At 35.2% G+C, this 22,370-nt stretch overlaps 1 protein-coding gene across 11 annotated transcripts in view; it reads left to right on the forward strand.

Annotated features, from left to right (window-relative positions):
* Positions 1-22,370, forward strand: part of NBEA (neurobeachin) — a 498,960-nt gene that overhangs the window by 250,027 nt on the left and 226,563 nt on the right. For all 11 annotated transcript variants that reach the window (XM_054056357.1, XM_054056365.1, XM_054056384.1 and 8 more), the window contains 2 exons: positions 1,056-1,117; positions 12,301-12,365. In XM_054056357.1, coding sequence (XP_053912332.1) covers positions 1,056-1,117; positions 12,301-12,365 — 127 coding nt within the window. The remainder of the gene's footprint in view (positions 1-1,055; positions 1,118-12,300; positions 12,366-22,370) is intronic.

The following is a 22,370-nucleotide window of genomic DNA, read 5'->3' on the forward strand; positions in this document are numbered from 1 at the left end:
ACAGCTTGTTCTGTGTAACTGTACAATCAGGATGGGGTTGTTAGCAAAACGGGCACAAAAGGGTATTTATCCACTACCCGCAATAAATATATGTGCTATTGTGTAGGAGTGCTTTTGTCTCTAATCGCTGTTTGTAGAAACCTCCTTAAAGCACATCAGTTTGCTTTTCAGCTTCCTATTTAGTCCTTAGTTGTGAGTGTATTTGTGTATTTATCATTTGTAGAGCACAAAGTGAAGTGTTTCCATGCCCTAAACCAACATAACAATGATGGTTATAGTGCTTTTAGGTGGATGTTGCTTATATGATTTCTAGATATCAAAGCTACAGTGGAAGTGTAATTTCATCCTTGTCTCTTGGTAACGCGTCTTTTAAACACTTAAATATTATATCCTTTCTCAAATTAAATTTCTATTTCCAAAGCTGGAAAGTATTTACAATATTGCAATGTTATTAGTTATTAATTATTCAGATTAAGTACAAAACAATGAGTAACAATTACACTGCATAATTCAATGTTTAAGAAACACAGACTACAAATTATGTGATATAAATTCAATAAAAATACATTTTTACATTAATGCCTCTTTCGTTAATAGTCAAGCTTTCATTTACAGGAAAATAAATTAGCAGATGAAAATTAAAATTACTTCTAAGCATAGGCCTTATTCTCTACCTGCTAATATCTGATTGAGTTATTCTTAAGAATTTGCAAGACTTAGTTTTCAAAGATTGTTTTCTTATTGTTTATCTTATATTAAATTGCTTTGGATGCAATAGATAGGTATTTATTTAAATGGTGAATGGAGCTAAATGCCAAAAAGGCTAATTTGATAACATTCTGTCCTGAACCTGGTATGGATTATTGCAGGTGACACTGAACATTTAAATATGTTTGAACCTGAAACTCTCAGATAATGGTGCTGGAAATTTGTTTCAGTGAAGTTGGGGGATAAAAATATTTAGCACAGATATTGTATGGAATTTCTGAAACCGTGGAGCTATAATAACTAAATATCACAGATCTTTGAAATTAATTTTTGATTATTTTTTGCAGGTCTGGTTTGTATGAAGTCAAGTACTTCAGTGGTTGAACTTGTTATGCTGCTTTGTTCACAGGTAAGGCATTCTCTGGTTTTAACTGTATTAGTTTCTTTGCATTGGGCTGGATTACTGCCAGCCTAATAATTCTATCTTGCTGTTTGTTACATTCTTCCATTTATGTACAAGAAAATACAAATTAATCTTCTCTAGTAGCACATAAATTGTAGATTTATTTTTCTTGTATGTTCCATAGTTTTTGTAAATTTGTGTTAAAATCTGTCTTTGTACCAGTAAATTTTTAAAACCTTACTTTGTGGTGACTTTGATACTTTTGGTATACATGACATAACTTATTGCATATTCTATATAATTATCAGTATATAAACAGAAGAGGAACATGACTTAGGTAGTCCTCCGGAACTGGCAGAAGCAGAGTATTTCTATTTTTAAAATGCTGTGGTTAATTTTTTTTCCTTAGCATAGAAGTAACGGGTTCTGAACCAATTAACTTTTTAAATTGCTTTCACAAGTGAATTATTCAAAACTAAAATAATTCCTCATATTCTTTGGATTGCTTACATCTCAATTTTAATTGTATTAGTTTTGTCAGAAGTGTTATTGGCTAAATTAGTATGTATAGCTTTTATTATAAACTGCCAGTAATGTTACCAACAACCATTGTAGAATTTTGTACATTTTGTAAAATATAAGAAAAGTATAATGGCCCAACAAATCCAAATAACTTCACAAGTTCTTACACGTCTCTAAAGACTTGTTAACAGTGTTTAATTTACCAAGTTCCCCACAGTTTTATAATATCAGTTAAATTCAAACTAAGTTGTAACATAAAATGCCCATGTTAACTTGTTATATTATTACCAAGGAAAATTACTTATTTGTTGCTTTACTTGAGCATTCATTGCTGCACATTGAGAACATGCACAAAAAAATGTACTGAAAACAAATGGGTTTCTAGGAATAATTGAAATTAGAATCTACTTTTGAGGAATCTATCTGAAAATAATTAACATTTACAACTGATTTGGGGGAGGGGGTTCCAACTTACCTGCTGTTTGCAGTCTATAGGTTGCATTTCTTCAAGCTTGTGTCATAAGGAAATCATTAAATCTTGTTTTCCTTTTTTTTGTCTCTTCCCTTTTTTTTTTTTTCACCCCTTCTTTTAGCCACGGTGGATATTGGGTAGGGAAAGTAAAAGAAAAATATATCCCTGGCAGGAATCCTCGGTGGGGTTTGAACTTCAAACCTTCTCCAGCAGGGCACTTGAAAAATTTGTTACCTAATGGTCAAGTCCTGGGTTCCAGGAAAATTCCAAAAGATCCATTAAGGCTTTTGAGCCCTCTGTTCATGTCATGCAACTTTTTTTCTTTTTACCATTTTTTTTTTTAGCAGCTCTTGAAACATGTTCTTGAGGGAAGGAATAACTTACAGCCCTTTCTTCTCTAGCCTTTGGTTTTACTGCAGTTCTCAGGAATAAAGTGGAATGTAGCATTAGGGTCTAGTGTCTTTGATGGCCTCATCATCTAATCATAGGTTTAACATTACTCATTTGCTGGCTCCAGGAATTCCTGCCATTAAGGGCCCTAGAGATGAAACTTTGCCTCAAATATTGATTGAAAGGAAGAGAGAGAAATTTAAGCTCTTTCTGCAATGCTTTCTCTTTAGACATCTCAGTAAAGCTATGTAACAAATGTGGCTAAATCAATTTGTTATTTTTATTACTTTTATGCATATTATTATTTTTTTAAAACTGACTATTTTAAAAATAAGCTTATTTTATACCTGAAATTATGTGAAGAGCCTAATCATTTCAACTTTTGAACGCTTATCCATTTCCTTCAGTGTTTGCTTGGGAGAGCTATTTTCCATCTATTTTACTTGGGGAAATTGCAAGCTTTTAGATTTATGCACCATCTGATACTTCAGGGTCGTTTCCTTATCATCTAAATAACGAAGATTTTGTGTCCTGACGTCCATTTATTGCTGAGTACTTCAGAAGCTAATGCTGTAATCTTTGTTGGTGGAATCATGTTCAGGGTTTCTACAGGAGTTGGTCAACAGGGGGCTGTAGTGGTGCAAATTGCATTCTCCTTCCCTCACCTTCCTGAAGTATTGCTTCTGTAAATTACATCTGTGCAGAATATTGTATTTAATCCTGTAGGTGTACTGAGCAATCAGGACAGTAGTTCCATTCATCTGCAGGGGAAAAAAAAATAGTTTAGTTTTTTTTTTTTGAATTTGTGGTTTAAAACTATTTATCAAAAGGAAACATGATGTAAATGCTATAAAGGTGCTGATGCATGAGATGTCTGGAAGAAGAGAATAGCGGACAGATAAATATTGTGATCCAGCCTAGCTAATAGAACTTGGAAGTAGAAGTTTAGGAGATGTTGTCCACAGCAACTGAGGAGAACTGATCTCTAGAAAAAAGTGATAGTGCTACCTGAGCATTTCCATAATATAAATTAAGTAATATGGACTGGAAAGACTACATAAAGAACCATGTTTTTTAATAATTATAATGTAAGTAGAGCTTTTGTTCCTAATGGGGGTAAATCCTTCATATTCAAATTGAATGACACTTTACAGATTATGTGAGGAAGTTTGAAATGTGTCAGTCAAAAACCAGATGATAATATTAAAAACCTTTGAAAAGTACAATTTTGTTTGCACTAAACAGAGTAACTTTAGACACTGAAAAGGAAAGGGAAATGCAAAGTTTGTTTTCCTTTCATTTGCTACAGCAAATTAGATGCCTTTATGCTCTTTATGTTGGAAATTCCATGTTAACGACTACAGATTAGCAAGGATGTCAGATTTTTTTTTCTTATCTGAGCTCCTGAGTAAAATCAACATTGCCAGAGGCTCACGTCCAAGGTATGGTCTAAATTTACATGAAATATCACATTACAAATGTCTGAAGGTACATGTCATGGATAATTCTGTTCATATGGGCAGCCTTTTAGAGTCTGAGGGATATGCAATCAAGCCTTTCCCCCGAAGGAATTTGGAGTTTCTGTGAAAAATACATTTGAAAGAACTCCTGTAGGGATAAGGCATCATCTGTGGGTTTGAGGAAGAACAAAAAGCTCTACTCTGTGTATTTGCAGAATCTCTCTTGTACTGTAACTTGCTTCACTGTACCCATTTTACTTTTCCTTTACTTCACTAGATTACAGTTTAGGTTAATTTGAAGGCTTTATGTCTTTATTTCTTATATAAACCAAAAGCATACATCCAAGTAATTGAATTTTTTTTTCTAGATAATTCATAGTAAGAGTATAGTGATTTTCACTTTTCATAAAGCAGGCATTTTCATTTGGATTTAGTCCATTTTAACATAAGACAGAAGAAGACGTGTTATGTTTGACAAGATCGGTGCCTGATTAGCCAGTCTTTTTTCCATCAGCCTTGTTGAGCGTGTCACAGCTGTGTTGCTGTTGAAGTGGCAGATTTCTTCTATAAACTATATATTTAAAAAAATATATATTTTACAGTGCCATTCCTTCCTACATCAGATTTAGATGTCAATTACTTTTTTCTTATTCTTTCTTTTCTTTTTTTTTTCCCTCCAGCCAAAACTCGAAAATAGTTTCTAATTACTTACAGATCTTTTGCAAAATTTTCTCCTTAGGGATACAGCTTCTGCAGAAACTGAGTGATATTATCGCAAAGGATCTTTATCTCATGCCACTTGTATTTTTATATATCTTACCTAGGAAATTTGGTCTGATATAATTTCAGTTATAAAATTAAGATTGGTTATGCAAATTCCTATGGAGGTGTAATTTTTCAATCTTTCTTTTCCTCAGTCACGAAACAAGTTGAATGTTTTACCTATGGCCACGTTTTCCCATTAGTCCTGTTGGATTATCCAGTTTCCGTATTTCTACTGGTGTGACTAGGAGGAGAGTATGCTACATATCTTATCACTGCAAAAGTCTGAATTGAAATTTGAAGTAGAATGGGAGGATACATGCAAAAAGACAGAAATTCATTGTTTCAGTAATCTGTTTTCCAGCATATCTTGAAAACAATTATCCAAACAAAGTTCTGGATCTCTTGCATGTTTCTGTCGTGCAGCTTCTTCTCTGCTGATGCCACTATTTTGCCAGTGCTGATATTTATAAGACTAACTCACAAACACATCTGAAAAACCGTTCAGACGTTTGTTTCCTGGTTTAGTAGGTTAAGCTGGCTGAGACTCTAGTTCAAAAGCCACCAGAGCTACTTAAAGGGAAGGATTCAGGACTGCAAATCTGGGAGCAAAGAGGAGAAGAGCGAAAATGCCACTTGTGTCATTATGGCAGCAAGATCTGAATTCAGATCTCTGCCTCTAATGGAATCATACTTTCAGGCTGCAGTTTCAGTGTTCATCTTAGGCTTCTCTCTCGCCCAAATCACACTGGCAAGAGGAGTTGTATCTTCTCCACACCTACCTCCATGTTCCTCCTCACTTCCTGTCACCCAAACATGCAGTGGTGGAAAAAAAGCCACATAAAAATAAAAAGTAACTCTGGATTTAAAATAATAGTAATTTTTAACTGAGTATACTTCTAGAGTAGCCATGTAAGCAATAGCTCATGGCAGGTGGCAAGTAGGATGGCTTGGGCTGTAGGAAGGAAAGACTGCTCCTGTGGCAGTCAAGAAAAAAGAAAAGATTGTTGGTATTTGGTAGGAGAGAAATAAGTTAAAACAAACAAACTAATAAAAAATCACCCAAGTTGTCATACTTTGGACAAAGCACTAGACACATGAAAAAAAAATGTCAGTCACGTAGCTGCAAATTGAGGGTTCGTAACTTCAATTTTTATCACTGATTCAAGTTTAAGTTCAATAAACAAACTCTTCCTCTAATATTGTCATTCTATTTAGACTATAGGAAGGTCCAGCAAGAAAGAAACATTTCTACTATGTCCTTATCCATCATCAAATCTGGTGCAGTTTGAACACGTGCTTATGTTCCTGTGTTGATTTGGGGCTCTTCATAATCCAGAACATGGCCTTTATAGAAATAGGTTGATATATACACTTAGTGTAATTTCCCCAAACAGAAATGAACTCCAGTACGAGCTACAGGGGAAATTGAAAACTTTTTCTCTTGCGGTTGTGTTTGTTTGTTTTTTTCTTCTCTGTTTTTCTGGAGAGAGTGGAGGGTTTTGTGACATTTGTATTTTCTGTATTATCTTTTTTTTTGTTTTTTTTTTACACTATAGGAGTGTCAGAGGATTTTCTTGCATTAATTCCTTGTTGATGTGCAGAATGTCTTCCAGCCCAATCTCAGTCGTCTTCTCTTGGCCATCTGTTTCTTATAATCTAGCTTTCAAATAGGAACCATCAGTGTATTCTTTCCTACTTGTTGGACAGTTTTACTTTCTGTGAGATGTCCTTTCAGATCTCCATATACTCAGAAAACTATTTCTGTGTTTTGCTTTTAGTAATAAGCTCGATCTCTTCTTCAATATCTTTCTTACACCAGAGTCATTGTGGAACTCCTGGTCCTTGTCCTTTCTTTTGCCTGTCCTTGTCAGAGTATTTTTGTTAAAAAATATTGAAGAGTACATTTATTACATATAAGTGAGATGCTGATCTAAACCTCTTCTGGATTCATGGTAAAGCAGTCAGTATTAGAAAACTGTAAGGAGTACTTTACCCATCTTCTAATATGGCAAGGTATCTTCTCCCAACTTCTCTATTAAGTTGCCTATAATTAACAATGGTCATACATCAGACAAAAACAATCACAAACTCAGAAAAGTCAGCTAGTATTTCTTGAAGGCCTGAGAAAGAGTGCAAAACCTCATTCTTGGAGACCATTATTATTAATAAATATACCATGGGTTTGGAAGGTTTCATTACATATATATGGAGACAATGTGAACAGTAGTTTTCTGTACATCAGAAAGTCTTCTCTTTATTGGTGTGTTTTGGAAGACTTTAAGTTAGTTATCGACCCCTAATATCAAAGTTTGGTTGAGTAATAAGTGGACTGACTTTTAGGATTAATAGCCATACATAGGAACACATATTGTTAATAAATTTTTTATATCTCTTAAATGAAGAGCTATTTTTCCAGCCGGGAAGTAAGGTCTAGAAGTTAGGGAGATATGTCTTACCTGCTAGCACGTCTTCTGTCTGCATTAGAAGATATGCAGAATTTCTACAGGGTGGTCAAGGTTAATATTCTATCATCTAAATAAATATGGCCATTTCCCTGGTGTTATTTGAATAATGTAAACAATATTGCATTTGTGGATTTTTTTCTCTCTGTTCTTATATGATACCAATGAAATGTTCCTCTGGCAAACTTTGACTTCATTTTGAAGATAAATTGGGTGATTACCACAGGTGATCAGAAGGGCAATGGGTCTGTGTATTTCTAAGAAGGCGAAAAATTAACTTATTACTCCAAGTCAAGAAAAGAGAGGAAAAATGATGCTTTAATCCTGTGAAAGTGAAATCTAATACTTCCTATTACGTTTGCTGCAGTGTTAAAGTTATAGTCACATAAATAGCATTGTGAAAGTTTCACATGCTTTTACTCCTATGATTTGGCCAGAAGCCCAAAGTATTTCAATACTTGCAGATTTGCCTTCCAGGAGGATGTCATCAGCCATTCTGTGACTTCCTTCTTGTGGGAAATAGTCACATTTTAAATGGCTGATCCATCATAAAATCCTAAAATTGACCCCAAATTTACGTGAAAGGGTCGACCCAAAATATATTTTATTAGTCTTCTACCAGCAGGATACATGTGAATGTGAGACAGGGATAAAGGCAGTATCTAAAGAATCATTAGATCTGATTCTCATTCCAAACAGTAACAAAAGGTTTTAAGACTCCAATATCTCTAGCTCAATTCTTTTAGAAATGGTACGGATAGTCCTATGATCTTTAAAACCATATAATAGTCTATAAAAAAACCCAAACAAATATTACTAACCTGCTCAAAAATTTATGAGGCTGTATCTTGAAATTAGTAGGTTTTTCTGGTTTTGCCTACCTTTAACTGACACATTTTTCTGCCATAAAGAAACAATCCTTTAATCTTGTAATATTTCCTTTTGAGTCTTTCCTCTTAAATGAAGCAATGCAAGTTATTGGTGATTTTCAAAGATAACTTCCAAACATGGAAGTCAAACCCAAGCTAAATTGCAGGCACGTTGTGAATTGCAAACACATTTTTATAAAATTTCCTCTTCCTTATCCTGATAAATGGCAGCACCTGCTCAGCTCCATACAAGACTTTTCTTCAAACGTATGCAAGGGTCCAGCAAGAAAAGAGTCAATGTAACAAAATTTCATCCTCTCAAGTAATTTTTATTAAATCAGAGATTGAGAAATTGAGGTATCAACTGAGTTATTAATATCTTAGACTAGAAAATTAAATAACTTTTCAATATAATAGAAAGAAAAAAAAAAAACAACTCAGATTAGTTTAAGACATGGAGAAGACAGAATTCCAAAAAAAGTAGAATTGACCGAGATACTGGCACCTGTAGAGGAAGGAGAATTGTACGGCGATTACTACACCAAGTATCCATCTATTCAGTAACTGCAGTTTGTTGAGAAAATTTTAATTTGTAAAAAAATTTTAACATTTCTTGCATGAATTAGAAACTATGAGAGTTCCCATGTATATTGTGAAAAATCTGAGAATCACTATGCTTTTTTATAATGATATTATGTAGTGTTTGCTATTTAATTTTTAGAAGATATTTTCTAATAAAAGTGAATAAAAATTCAAAGTCTATTGTAAGCAAATATTGATTTGGGAAGAAGTATAATATGAACTGAAAAAAGTTCTTAGCATGGTAAGCCTAGTTGTTTCTTTTTTATTCCTGCAACCTGTGCAAATTTTCTGGCATCAATTTAACATGTTGCTAATTTGTTAATACTTTTTTTTTAGGGTACTGAGGATTGGAGAATTTTGTAGGACTAGGAAAATATACTCAAATGTAAATATTGTAAGAATGTTAGAGAGCAATTAAATATACATAATGATCTGAAAGAAAAAAACACCTGAATTTCAAGTAGTGTCTGTTCTGTGTTATGGTTCATTATTTAGAAGTTTTAACCTTTTAGTCTCATCCTAGTTTTATTAATCTCTTGTCCTCCTCTGCATGAACAGTTTCATAACAGGAATCTTCTGTTCAGAAAACATGTAGTGATGCTTTCTGGCTGCAGTGATGCTTTTCAAGCAATGACAGAATAGAGGAGAAGTACAAGATAAGTGGGGGCAGGGGAGTGGCAGTTGCCAGTATCCTAATCATTTAGTACATTTTTTATATATATTCAATAGAAGTTTGCATAATATAAATATTCTAGAACATAGTTGTACTGGACAGTAATTGAACTGAATGTCTAACAAACTGAATGTTTAGATATTGTTTATGAAGACAAAATTTTTATTAGGTTTTAACATGAATAAAGTTTAAAATGAAGTTTTATATCTTCATCTTGGTTTTAGTACAAAGAAGTGACGTGTTATCATTCTTGAACGCTGTGTGTGTTAGTCTCTAATGTTGCCTCTATCCCCAAGTTTTCTACACCCTACCTTGTTCTGAGAGGCGCGCTACTGCCAGCAGTTGTCATCCCCACTGCCCTAACACGCAGGAGCCCAAGGGGAAGAAATGTTGGTGCATTCTCCTTGTAAAGAACCAATTCTCTGATAAATGATTGTTTTAAAGTCTTCTGTTACTTCAGTGTATAATTGACATCAACATTTTTGAGACATAGAAAAATCTCCCAGCTTTTCTTTTAAGGCCCAGAAGATTTAGGATATGAACTGCACCTTAACCACATGAGATATAGCATAGTTGTTCGAGCAGTTAGTTGTTAATAACCAAAAGTGTCATGATTCTGCTAGCCTGTAACATAATTTTTTCCAACCATCATCCCTGTGTCCGTTACATTTGGTGTTTGTCTTTCTGCTTTTTGAAGGTGAGAAAGATCTTCTGGGGAATCTAACATAACATCTAAATGGCCATTGCAAGGGCATCTGTCATACTGGCATTTCCAAGTATTTCATTTTATTGTCTGGGTCTTTTAAAAAGAAACTGAAAAAATAGCCAACCAAAAACCCTAGGTGCCTCTTCACAAGTACAATTCACCTCTCAGAATCAGGAATCTGTTATATTAAATTATGTCTAAGTCTGAGGGGAAATTGTAGGATTAATAATTGTTCCTTTATTTGTGGATTAATGGAGGGTTGGGAGTTCGTAGTAGTTTGTAGTGAAGCAATGCGTGAATCATGGTTCCTCTCTGGCTCTGCTTCATTGTGTTTTCCACTAGGTTTTGGTAGATATTTGGGCAGGTTTCACACACTTTTAATGCTAATAGTTACCTTGGATAAATTGTTGAGATTTTCTACTTATGGAGACATATTAAGAGATTTGTTTGATTCTGCATAGATAGCCAATGGCTTCTGAGGTACCTTAAGATATCTCATCTAAAATCCAGTTGGCCATTTTGGATGTCCTACAGTATCTGAGACATTTGCACTTCACAGGAAGATGTGACAAAAGACTGGCAGGAATCTCTTAGTCTTTTGCAGACACAGATAGACTCTGACTCATTAAAAATTAATGAACATACCTTCTTCTACTCGTTTTAGGAAGATTTGGGTTTTTTTCTTCTCTCTTTTCAACTTCTTTCCTGAGTTCTAATCACACCAGTTCTGCTTACCTGACTTCAGAGTCATAGCAGCCATGGTGCAAAAAAGCATCTCAATAGAAAATGCTAATAGAGATTTTTATAGTGTGCAGTAAAAGGCTCTGATTAAAGCAAAAAATAAAGCTACACCTCACATACTACCTCTAACCCAGACTATTGTTTCTTAAAGGGGCACTGTGTGCTTGTGTTTTGGCAACTGAATGTTCTCCTCCTTCATTTCTCAGACTTTGTAGTATGCCAAGATGATTTAATTGCTTCCAAAAATTAGATCATAAGGCTTGCTTCAGTTACTGGATTTGGAAAAGAACAAAACGACACTGAAGAAAAGACCTGTAACAATCATCATTTTCTAGCCCGCAAGCTAGAGGCCTAAGTGCTGATATCCCATCTTCCATAATCGGACTCACCTGCTCAGTGTAATGGGATTACAAGATTATTGTTGGTTTGTTTTTAAAATGCATGACATGCTCGAATCTGGGAATTTTCACAGGGTCAGTAAGAAGCTCCTTGCTGATTAATGACTAGTTCTCATAACTATTCTTTGGAAAATTTCCTTCTTTGTGCCAGGCTATCTTTTCTGCCCCTATCAGGAAACAAGCATTGGAATTTAGTCTGAATTTTTAGTCTTGGAAAAAAGTAATATAAATCATAATTTACAGAGTTCTGTAACTCTGCCCATTTTGTTTATAACATGAAGTCTCGGACTAAGATTTTTCTCTGGACTGTAATGCAGCTAATGTATTTTGATTTTTTTTTTCTGTATAGTGAAAATGAAACATTTATTACTCTTAAAGAAAGGTTTTAAGGAATCATCTCAAAAGAAAGTTATCTTTATGTGCTAGACAGATGACCTTTTTTCATCTTGAGTACTGAAAGTCTATTGGTGTGGTACAGGCAGTGTATTGTATGGCAAAAAGCTGTTTGTGTTGCAACAAGAATTTTCTTACTTAATGGTATATGACATAAAAGTTGTTATCTTTTTATATTTATTAAGTAGTTTAAATCAGTTTTAAATGTTTGTCTTGGAAATCCATGGTAATAGTAAAAACATTTTGAAAACTCTGTAGCAACTGGTTTTGTTTTCACATATAATGTGGAAGAAACAAAGACTGAACTTAAGGAAGGATGGATGGTACAGATTATTGCCTGCCATGTATGATAAAATGTACATGGAGTAACAGTAAAGCAAAGTGAAGAAATGACTGCTGTCATACTTTGTTGCACTTAGTATGTTCATTGGTCCACTGTATGAACTGGAGAAATAAGATGAGTTTTTATGTTCTCTGGACAAGGAAATTAAAGTTTACTTAAGGGTGAAACAGAAAACAACCACCTAAAATTTATTTGAAAATCAGAACAAATTACAGAACAATTAGAACAATTACAGAAAATCAGAACAATTTTAAATGATTACATCATTCTTCTTTAGCGGGGTGGAGGGAAGAAAGGCATTAAATTAATATGTTCAGCCTAAATTCAAGCTCCCTGGGAAGTCATCAGAATCAGCTTCAGAAATGTGGTTTAAAATCCTTGGGTTTTGATTATGTTATATTTTATCTTCTTAGGAATGGCAAAATTCTATTCAGAAGAATGCAGGACTTGCATTTATTGAGCTCATCAATGAAGGAAGGTAATTAATTTTAAAGCTTTTGAACAAGTAGTCATTTTGTATTTATTCCATTGGGTGATAATGCTTCCTCACCATCTGTTCCAAAAAGATTGTCAAAAGGCCATTTTGGTTAAGAAATTTATTGTATAGATACTTTATATAGTTCATATTTAATTTGAAAATGTGTGAATTATGAGCATTTTTCTTTATTGGCATAAGGAAATAGAGCTCCCGTGAACTGTATATACGTTTGAGTTTATTTAGAAAATTGAACCACCGTTTTCCAGAGCAGCAAGGTTGTTTTGCCCAGGCAGTCCAGGGAGCCCAATCTGTAAACCCATCTGCTGCTCCATCTGTTTCAGGAGCAGAACATTCACTGTACAGATGCCCTTCTCTATACTATCAATTCTTGAGAAATTATTTTATCTAGAACTTCTGGTCTAATTTGAGCCCTGTAAAACATGCAGGGCATTATAAGGGCTACCTTGCTTTTGCAAATTATTAAGTTACTTTATTATCAGTCCTCAAGTAATTTTTGATGCTGTTTCTGTTTGTATTTTCTAATCTGTGCACTACTTGACAGTATTTGTAGCCATCAAGCTGAGCTGCAAAGGGGAACTCTTCGGCTTTCCTAGTAGTGGAATGCCAAAGACAAATGGAGACTCTTGTGTTGTGCCTGTGATTTGTATTGGCCAGTGTGTTAAATCCATTTGAATCTAGATGTCTGGATATGCGCATTTAAAAAAAAATATAGCAATACACCTGTTGAAGAGATTTTGTCATTTTGTATGTAGTTTCTTTTTTTCACCAATAGTGTGTCATTACCAATAGTAAAGTATCCGATCTTCTCTTTGTCATAAGGTGTTTCTTGTCTAGCTGATATTTCAGTGCTTAAATCAAGCATTCATTTAAGAGAGAGATAATAAAATATCAGAGATAAGAATATAGGAACACTAATATCTGGAAAACTGGAATGTGTAGCTTTATACATAATTTTTGGTTGGTGTAAATTCTCTGAGCACACTGAAGTTACACTGCTGTATGGCAGTTAGAAATACAGTCTATTGAAACTTCTACTTGATATGAGGCAGCAATATGAGTTTGCACCATAATAGGACTCACCTGAGTGAGTAATGTACTGCACATTAAACAACAAATACTACATGGTAATAGACTGAATAATTACAGTAAGCTTGTGTTCTCAGGTGGTAATACAGAATTCCATTTTGACCCTTTTTATTTTCTCAACACAACAAGTAGGTTCAGATATTTTGCATGCTTGTTATTGATAACATTCTCATACTTAACAAATCCTGTAAGCAGGATTTTAGCAGTAAGGTATTAAGATATCAGTGGACCCTCTACTCCCATGTAAAAATAACCTTTCAAAAAACAGAGTAGTATTTTAAGAACTGCTGCTTAAATCCAATCAAAGGAATGTCTGATCAAGCTGCCCTTAGACAAATGTTCCTCTGTATACTTTTGTCAGAAAGGTGTTTTAGAACAAGTTTGTGTGCATTACTAGAACGCTCCTCTTTGCAATCAGCCCATCCATTTTTTATTTGTTCTTTTGGGTAGAAAAACAACAATCCTTTAGCTGGAAATTGTTATAAATATTTATTCTGCTTAGCAGCTAAACTTGTGAATGCAATTCATCAATCATAGCTAGAGAATGCAATTGTGCAGTTGTCAACAATTAACAGGACATAAACAGTTGATGAATGTGCAGCTGAATTAAAGTGCTCCCTAGGATAACCTGAAATTATAAACTGGATCATTTAAAGGAATCTAACAAAGGATCTCTATAATTAAAACAAAGTAGGGTTAATGGGATGTAAAATTGCATATAATTGCTGTGCAATAATGACTGAATTTTAAATTATTAAAAGAAAAATGAAGACTAAGAATATTTTGAAGGACTTTCTGGGTAAGATTTTGAGACACCTGGGTAATAAATCAACCTTTTTGAAAAAGCTTTTTCATTTGAGCGTGAAGAAAAAGGGTTAGATGTAATGTAGAGGATCATGATTTTTAATATCTTCAGTTTGATGCCTATCTATTTTAATATATGGATGCTATAACGGGATTTTCTGATCACCTAACTTTTGTTGTTTCTTCTTGAAATAATTTGAGTGCCTTTCTGATATTTGACTTTATTAGAAATGTTCTGAAATAAAATATTTCAATTTAGTTGTAGGTGAAGTAACATATAACAACTATATTCCTGTCACTTTAATAAATTGCATTTTCATTTTAAATCAGTTGATTTACCGTACTTGTTTCTGTTTTTTCTTATTTTAGAAAATGTTTTGTTAGGAAGGTTTGAATGATGCATATTTGTAGAATTCAGCATGCCAACACACTGATTCACCTTTCTAAAAACAGGAACTGTTGTAACAGTTTTTAGTATAACAAGAGTATCTGTCTATAAATTTAAGTTAATACTTTCAAGGAAAGCATATGCAAAGATATTTAATTTGGACTTGTAGAATAACAATGTCTATAGATATGCCTGGAAGATTTAGAGACATACTGGTTATGATCTTGAACTTTATACTTCTTTTTAATCAGTCTCGTGGTATGAATATGTGATGTTGAGAATATCACAGAAGTCAAGAGCTTCACTGATAGCATATGAATTCAGATTTCAGATTTACATTAGAGTATAGACATAAGTAGGCTTCTTAAATTAAAGCTGGATGTATCTGCAATGTTGGCTCTAAAAGGGGACGTGGAAAGAGTTCTTTGGGAATTTTGTGGGAGGGAGACTTCAACCTACTTTTAAGTAGAGTGGTAGTGGACAAGATTGAAAGAAAATGTCACAAAAGCAAGAGATGACATAAGAGTACCAACCTCAATAACTGTGTACACAAATGCATACAGATCGGGAAACAAGCAGGACAAATTACTCCACATGCAATCACGAAATAGTGACATCACTTGAATGAATGAGATTTGGTGGGACTGCCTGCACTGCATGACGGAAAGGCTGCAACGGACAGATAGAAGTTCCTCAGGAGAGACAGGTAGAGAAAGCAAAGAGGGAGTGTTGCTTTCTCTGTGAGGGAGCAACGCAGATGTATGGAACTCTTCAGTGTTGTGGATAGATGACAGCCTTGTTAACAACTTGAAGGCAGGATGAGAGGAGAGTCCAGTAAGGGTGACAGCATAGTGAGGGTTTGTTACAGAGCAGCCATTCTCGGTGAGGGAAAGGAAGAAGCATTCTTTAAATGGTTCGAGGAAGTACCTGGATCACAATCCCTAGTTCTCATGGGGATCTCCTGACGTCTGGAAGTGCAACAAGGTGGGATTCATACAGTCAAGAAGATTTCTGGAGGATGCTGTGGATGACTCCTTGATACCTGATGAACCAACTAAGACTGGCACACAGCTGGATCTGCTATTCACTAGCAAGCAAGAATTGGTTTTGGATGTGGTAATTAATTGCATTTTTGTCTGTAGTTACTGCAAAATAGTGGTGCCTAAGATCCTGAGAGATATGAGGATAGAGAATACAGAACACAGACTTCGTGAGTGCAGATTTTAACTTATTCAGGAAACTGATAGGCAGGATCCCATAGGAGAGAGATGTGGAGGTCAAGCAAGCTCTGAAAAGGTGGCAGACCTTTAAATACAGCATCATCCAAGTGCGAGAAGAGGAAAAAAAGTAGATGAGAGAGGTCGATTTGGCTAACCAAGGAAATCATAGTAGAGCTCTGATGCAAAAAGAGTACATAGGAGTTGGAAGTGGAAGCAGGCTAGAAAGCAGGAATTTAGAAACATTGCTTGAGCATGAAAGGAACGTTGTCAGGAAGGCCAATGCTCAACTGGAAATGAGATTTGGAAGAGGTATCAATGGCAACAAGAGCTTCTACTACTTAATCAGTAGTAAAAGACTGACCAAAGATAATGTCTGTTGCTGCATGGAATGTATGATTTAGTGACAGATAAGACTGAGATGCTCAATGCCTTGTTTGAGTCAGTCTTCACCAAGATTTCTCAAGCCTCTGTCTTAAGTAACCCACAGTGGATAAGGACTGAGACAACTTGCCCAATATATCCATAATACCTGATGGAGTACATCTAATGATACTGAAAGTTCTTGCAAGGATGATCACTAACACCTGCTAAAGGATAAGGAAACTGGGGCAAGCTAAAGGTGCCTGGAGAAAAACAAATATTGCAAACATCTTCAAAATAGTCCATAAAAGCCAGAGAATTGTAAGCTGGTCAACTTTTCTTCTGTCCCCATGTAGCAAGTCCTTTTGGAGCACGTTTCTGGCCGCAGGAAGGAGAAGGTAATTGAAAACAGTCTTCATGGATTTACAAAAGCTAAACCATCTCTGACCAACCTGTTTACCTTCTATAATAAAACAACTAGATTTGTGGACATAGGAAGACCAGTGGATATCATTTACCTTGACATTGGCAAGGTTTCCACAACGTGTCCCATAATGCTCATGTATCAAGAGTTAGAACACTACATTCTGAATGGACAGACAACTAAATAGGTACAGAACTGCATACATAATGGGCTCCAAGGGCTGTGGTTAACTGGGTGTACACTACCTTGATGCCTTTGACAAGCATAGAATCTTGGGTCTATCCTGAGATGGATGTTACAGATCATTATTTATTAGTCTTTCAGAATTGGATTACTATCCTTATCTTCCATTTCCTTCCCCCTTTATGCTTTCACAACATTCACTTCTTCAAAGAGCTTGTCTTTAAAGCGATTACTTTCATTTAAAGTAATTTCCCTTAGTTTTTTACAGAATTTCCTCTTTTTAAACAGCAAGAGTAGTCTGATCATAATATAAATTTAAGGAAATGTGAGGCTATATTTCATAACAGATTTTAAAACGTAAACTTTGTTTCTCTACCTTCATCTTTGTACCTAAGTCTGGTTTCTGCCTTTAGCCATGAAAATATATACTTTTGCATATCCACCTACCTGGACCTCCAAGCATACCTAAAATTCACAGGAGACCTTTTTTTCTTTTAAACCTTTTTTCTGTTGAGAGTTTTCACTAATTTCCTGGAAAGAGTAGCAGAATGTTTAAACATACGGGAAATTTGTGTTTGTTTAAATTTAGATGAATTGCTGATTAAATCCTGAAAGGAGGCTAATAAAGACTTGCATTCTTTCCATGTTACCTCAACTAGGACTGTTGAGTAATTGCAGCTTTTCTTTTGGACATCCTCTGTTGCAGTTTGGCAGTTTTGATATGTTTAGTTTGTGGTAAATGAGCTCACAGTCATTATTCACTGTCTGTAATACTTAAATGTTCAGGCCTTTTGTTAAAAGGTACATCTAAGATGCCATTTACTGTATTTGATTTATGATGTACGCTTACAGTTGGATCCCTTGATACCTCTTGAAAAAATTGTTTAGCTGTTGGGTCCAAGAAGAATAGTAAGGATGCTGTTCCTTGTTTCTGTCTTGACGGTGATCTCAATAGCAGGAATCATCTCATCTGAATCATCCAGGAATACAGGATACTTGATCTTCAGATATTATGGATCTCATGTAGCTGAGGGCTACCAGAACAACTTGCAAGGGATTCCAGTTTGATATGTAAAATGCAACATATGCAAATTCAGGCTGAAAAAAGCACTAAGGAAGTAGTAGCACTCACATACAATATATAGATAAGAACAAAGGTGTTTGATTATTCTGTCTTTGACAGATGTAACAAAACAATTCTATTGCTGTATTGTCACCCTCACCAAGTGTAGCTTTTGGAATCTTTTACCAACTGTGAGTGGTTGTTTTATGGAAATTCATCTGAAATGCCATTTTCCATCACTAGAGGATTCCTGTCATAGAAAATCCTGTAAAAATGGACACTGAATATCTGTATTTCTTCTCCTGCTGAGGCATGAGCTTGAGCTCCCTGTTAGATGTGCTTTTATGTCATCTCATTCTTTACTACAGCTGCCCTTGCTCTAACTCCAGACTAATAGTTTCCATCAGACAAAGCATACATTGTTAGAGTAACCATCTATAACCATCTACATACTTGTGGGGTCAGTACAGGTGGAGTTCTTAGATCTGTTCTTAGATGGTTTTGAGGCATACTCTGACCTTCTACTTTTGCCTGATCCAGTCTTATCACAAAGGGAAGGCTAATTGCTGGCCTTGGATGCTTCCTGGATAATCACTATTTCAACAAGATAGATCCTGCTCACCTTAGAAAATTCTTATGCAAAATAGAAAATCTTTTGAAGAGTGAAATAGATTCTTTGTACTCAGCTCTGAGTTTCACTGAGTCTGTTATAGTTTCTGTGGCATTTCTGAAACATTAATAGTGACCCTCCATTAAGTTTATCTTGCCAATGTGCCCGTGTGGTAGTCCAGTAGCTGGTTGTTGCACACTGTAATTTCAAACATTTATCAAATTAATTCATCATCATTGCCCTTTGCTAGAAATCAGATCCCTGTGTTAGGTATACCTTCTAAATTTGTAGGAATCTACTTTCAAAGTATTTGTAGTAGTACTGCATCTTATAGAACTTCAAACTCTTCAAGTTAGACCAGTTTATGAATCCTATTGTAGATACCAATTGCAGTGATAGATTTCATTTCTTATGAATGCCATTAAGAGTAATAATTGTCAAAACAACAGTGTTTGGTGAAAAGTGGCATATTTCCAGGCTGCTTCTTGGAAAAATTAAGCTATGGGCATCTGATGAAAGTAAATCAGAAAAACATCTGTTTCCCTGGACATGTGAGTTGGCAGAACTTCAGGAATGAGTAGAGGAAGCAAGACCCTAGCTAAATTATAACAAATGTTCATTTTGTAATCTGTTTTGAAAATTGCTGCTTGGGAATGATCTGCTTTTTTAGTTTCTCTTAAATGAAAGAAAGATTTGGTAACATAAGCACAATTGCTTTATCTAGCAGCATAACAGCTAAAAGCCCTCTTTCTCTCTGGATTAAATTTTTACTAGGAAGAACTGACTGAATCATAGCAAAGTCAGTTTAGAATAGTTAGTGAGATGTGATTTTTCATCCTTCAGTTCTGATAGGTATATAAGTAGGACTGTTTGTTACAACCTATCCCAATCCACATCTAAATGTGTTGCAAACATGTTATGTTTGTTAACATGTTTCTACTACAGTTTGTGTATAGCCTTATCACCATCTCTGTTTCCAAAACGCTAAAAGAAAACAATTCTGCCAGACTCTGGGTATTTACATGAATGACGTCTTGGAATATGGAATGCCACAATCCAGCATTTTTAAATCCATGTCTGGAAAACATGGTCTTCTGATTGATTACACGTACTTTTTCAGAACCTGTAAGCACTCTGGACTTCTAAAGTAGTCTTAACGAGGACAGAACTCAGGAAAACAAGCCACATGGATTTACAATATCTTCTCACTTACTCCTAAACAACATCTGCAAATAACTCATGTTCATGAATCTTTATGAATTGGCATGTCCTGAGGTGTGACCTCACCATGTCTGCTCTCACTCATAATTCTGAGACTCTTGAATTTTTAGGTAAAAGGGAACCTGCCATTTACTTTTATTCCTACAGGTACTGCAGCCCTGTCATGCTTGTTTTAAAGTACCGACTTAATTCTATCTTTTATTTAATTTTCCCATGTGTTCAGATGGAAACTTCACAGCTATCTGTTCAGAAAGTTCATTTCCCTCTATTAGTGTAGCAGGATTTCAGTCATCAGTGATTTCAGACTGCTTTGTTGGTGGATTCCTTAATGAAAGTCCCTTGATTCACTCTAAAATCAAATCAAACCCAGTTCCTAGTAAGAGAGATTTAACTGTGGTTCATAAATTTGTGGGAACTGATAAAAATCAAGCTTATCTTTGTAAAGAGAAACAGTAAGTTATCAAGTCAGTGTTTAATTTCTACCTTATGCTGTGCGAATTACTGCTTAAAGAGGATAAAATTTTTGCTTGTCACCCATTCCTTGATGAGATCATCTTAGCTGGGGAAGGACACAGCAGCACACTTGGCTTCATTTGTGGTAGGAGTTTCAGTGGTACAACTGAAGAAATGGTTACACCAGATAAAGCCAAATGTTACTCTAGGTCAGTCTTTTTTGTTTCGGTAAATCACGAATTACTGGAAAACAGTATTAAAAGTACAGCCAGCCTGTGGTGATGCTTTTCAGACAACTCCTTTGCCCTGTGGGAGGACTACTTGTGTAGAGATTAAGAAATATGACTAGAATGCCTGATCCATCAATGATGCTGTCTCAGCATCAATCTATCTACTAGACCTTTTCAGGGTAATACTAAAGCAGGATGAGGATTTGTAAGGGTGGATGAGAATGGTGGGTATAATTCAGTCACAACAAATGTTTAGTTGTCAGTGATAAGGAAATCTCACTTAGAGAACATGTTTTATTTCCAAAGGAGAATAAAAATGGTACTACTCTTGAATTTCAGATCTTCTCTCTGTTTAGCAACTATTTATGTATTTTGTGCCTCAGGCTTCTTCTTACTTTGATTGATCACTCCAATACATGATGGTTTGAGAAATATGCAGAGAATAGGCTTTTCCCCAGAAGTGAATACTCTGTTAAAACCTGTGGACGGGAACCATAGTTTCATCAATGCACGTGCTTGAGTTAGTAAGGATTTAGATAAGTCAAAAATTATGCAAAGGATGATGACATTACCATGCCTATTCATCAGGTGTACCACAGTCGGGACAGCATGCTGAGTTGTAGTGTGTCCATTTGAATTTGAGATTCAATCAGAGTTAGCTATGGTTTAATCCAGGTATAACAGTAATAACATTTTTGCCATCTTTTGCTTAGTAGAAATATAGCTTGAGAACACATGAAAACTTCCCCTTAGGATTAAAAATCAGTTCCAAAAATTTCTTTTTGAATAGTGCTTTTAAATTTTAAAAACTAGCAGTTTTTCTTGAACAAGAAAAGAACATGCAAGTTCCTTTGCAAAAACCTCTGCAAGGCATTGCTTCCCTGACCTTGTAGTAGCTGCCTTTCCTTTCAAAGATAAGATGACACATTTAACTGCTTTAACTTATTAAATTTCTGTTTGCAGTCCTATAATCTTGCACTTACATATGTATCAAAGCATCCAGACCAAGGCTTCTTTTAGAGGCATACAAGATTTCTAAAGAATAGACTAGATTTTAACCCACTCTTCAAAAATTCTCTCTTTCTGGCAAGGGATTTTAAGACTAGTGTAATTATTAATGGTCTTCTAGATGCAAAAGCATAATTTACCTAGTCTTTGAAGTTCTATCTTAGGTGCATACAAGCACCTAAAGTAATTGAATCACAATATGTCCCTTTTCAGCACACATTGATAAAATTTTACGTGATGATTATATAGTGTTGATACGTTGTGACCTCATTGCATAGTACTTAGTCCAGTTCTTCCCTGAAGCTTGTACAGTTCTTGTTTACTTTAAAATGTTATGCCTATTCTGTCTGTTTAGTTCAGATCATTTGGAATAGCTTGGGGGCTACTCACTGGAATTATGTGTGCTATGTCCTATGTGTGCTAGACAGTGGCATGAAAACACCTGCATAACTTCCTTGGGTAGCATTGGAGGGAGTTTAAGTTCATTCAGTGTCATTGTTATGTCTTCAGTGAACTGTCCTTGAAACGTGCCTATGCAATTTTTTGATGGAAGTTTGCGACAAAAGGAAGTGGAGGCAATCTAATGATTTGAGCGCTGTAGATAGTCAGAACCCAGTGTTAAGGCATGTTCTCTGGTTGCCTCTTATTGTTCATCTCTTTGACTTCGGACTCTGAAGACCTATGGCATTTCAAGATTACTTGAAATCTGGCTTAGTTTGCCTAATATGCTGTTCAAAAGCTGTAATGACTCAGAAGTTGTTCCTAAATGCATCAGGTATCTCAGTCTGTGGAACAGAAATGTCCATTAGAGGAGTGGGAGGTACAGCTGGGGTGACTAGCAGTTTCAACCATCTGATTTGAATCATCTCTTGATGTCTATAAAAGTTTTCTTTTTCTGTAAAGCAGTCAGACACTAGTGTTGACAGTTTTGTTA

The sequence above is a fragment of the Cuculus canorus genome, chromosome 1 (genome assembly GCF_017976375.1).
Source record: "Cuculus canorus isolate bCucCan1 chromosome 1, bCucCan1.pri, whole genome shotgun sequence".
Classification (NCBI taxonomy): domain Eukaryota; kingdom Metazoa; phylum Chordata; class Aves; order Cuculiformes; family Cuculidae; genus Cuculus; species Cuculus canorus.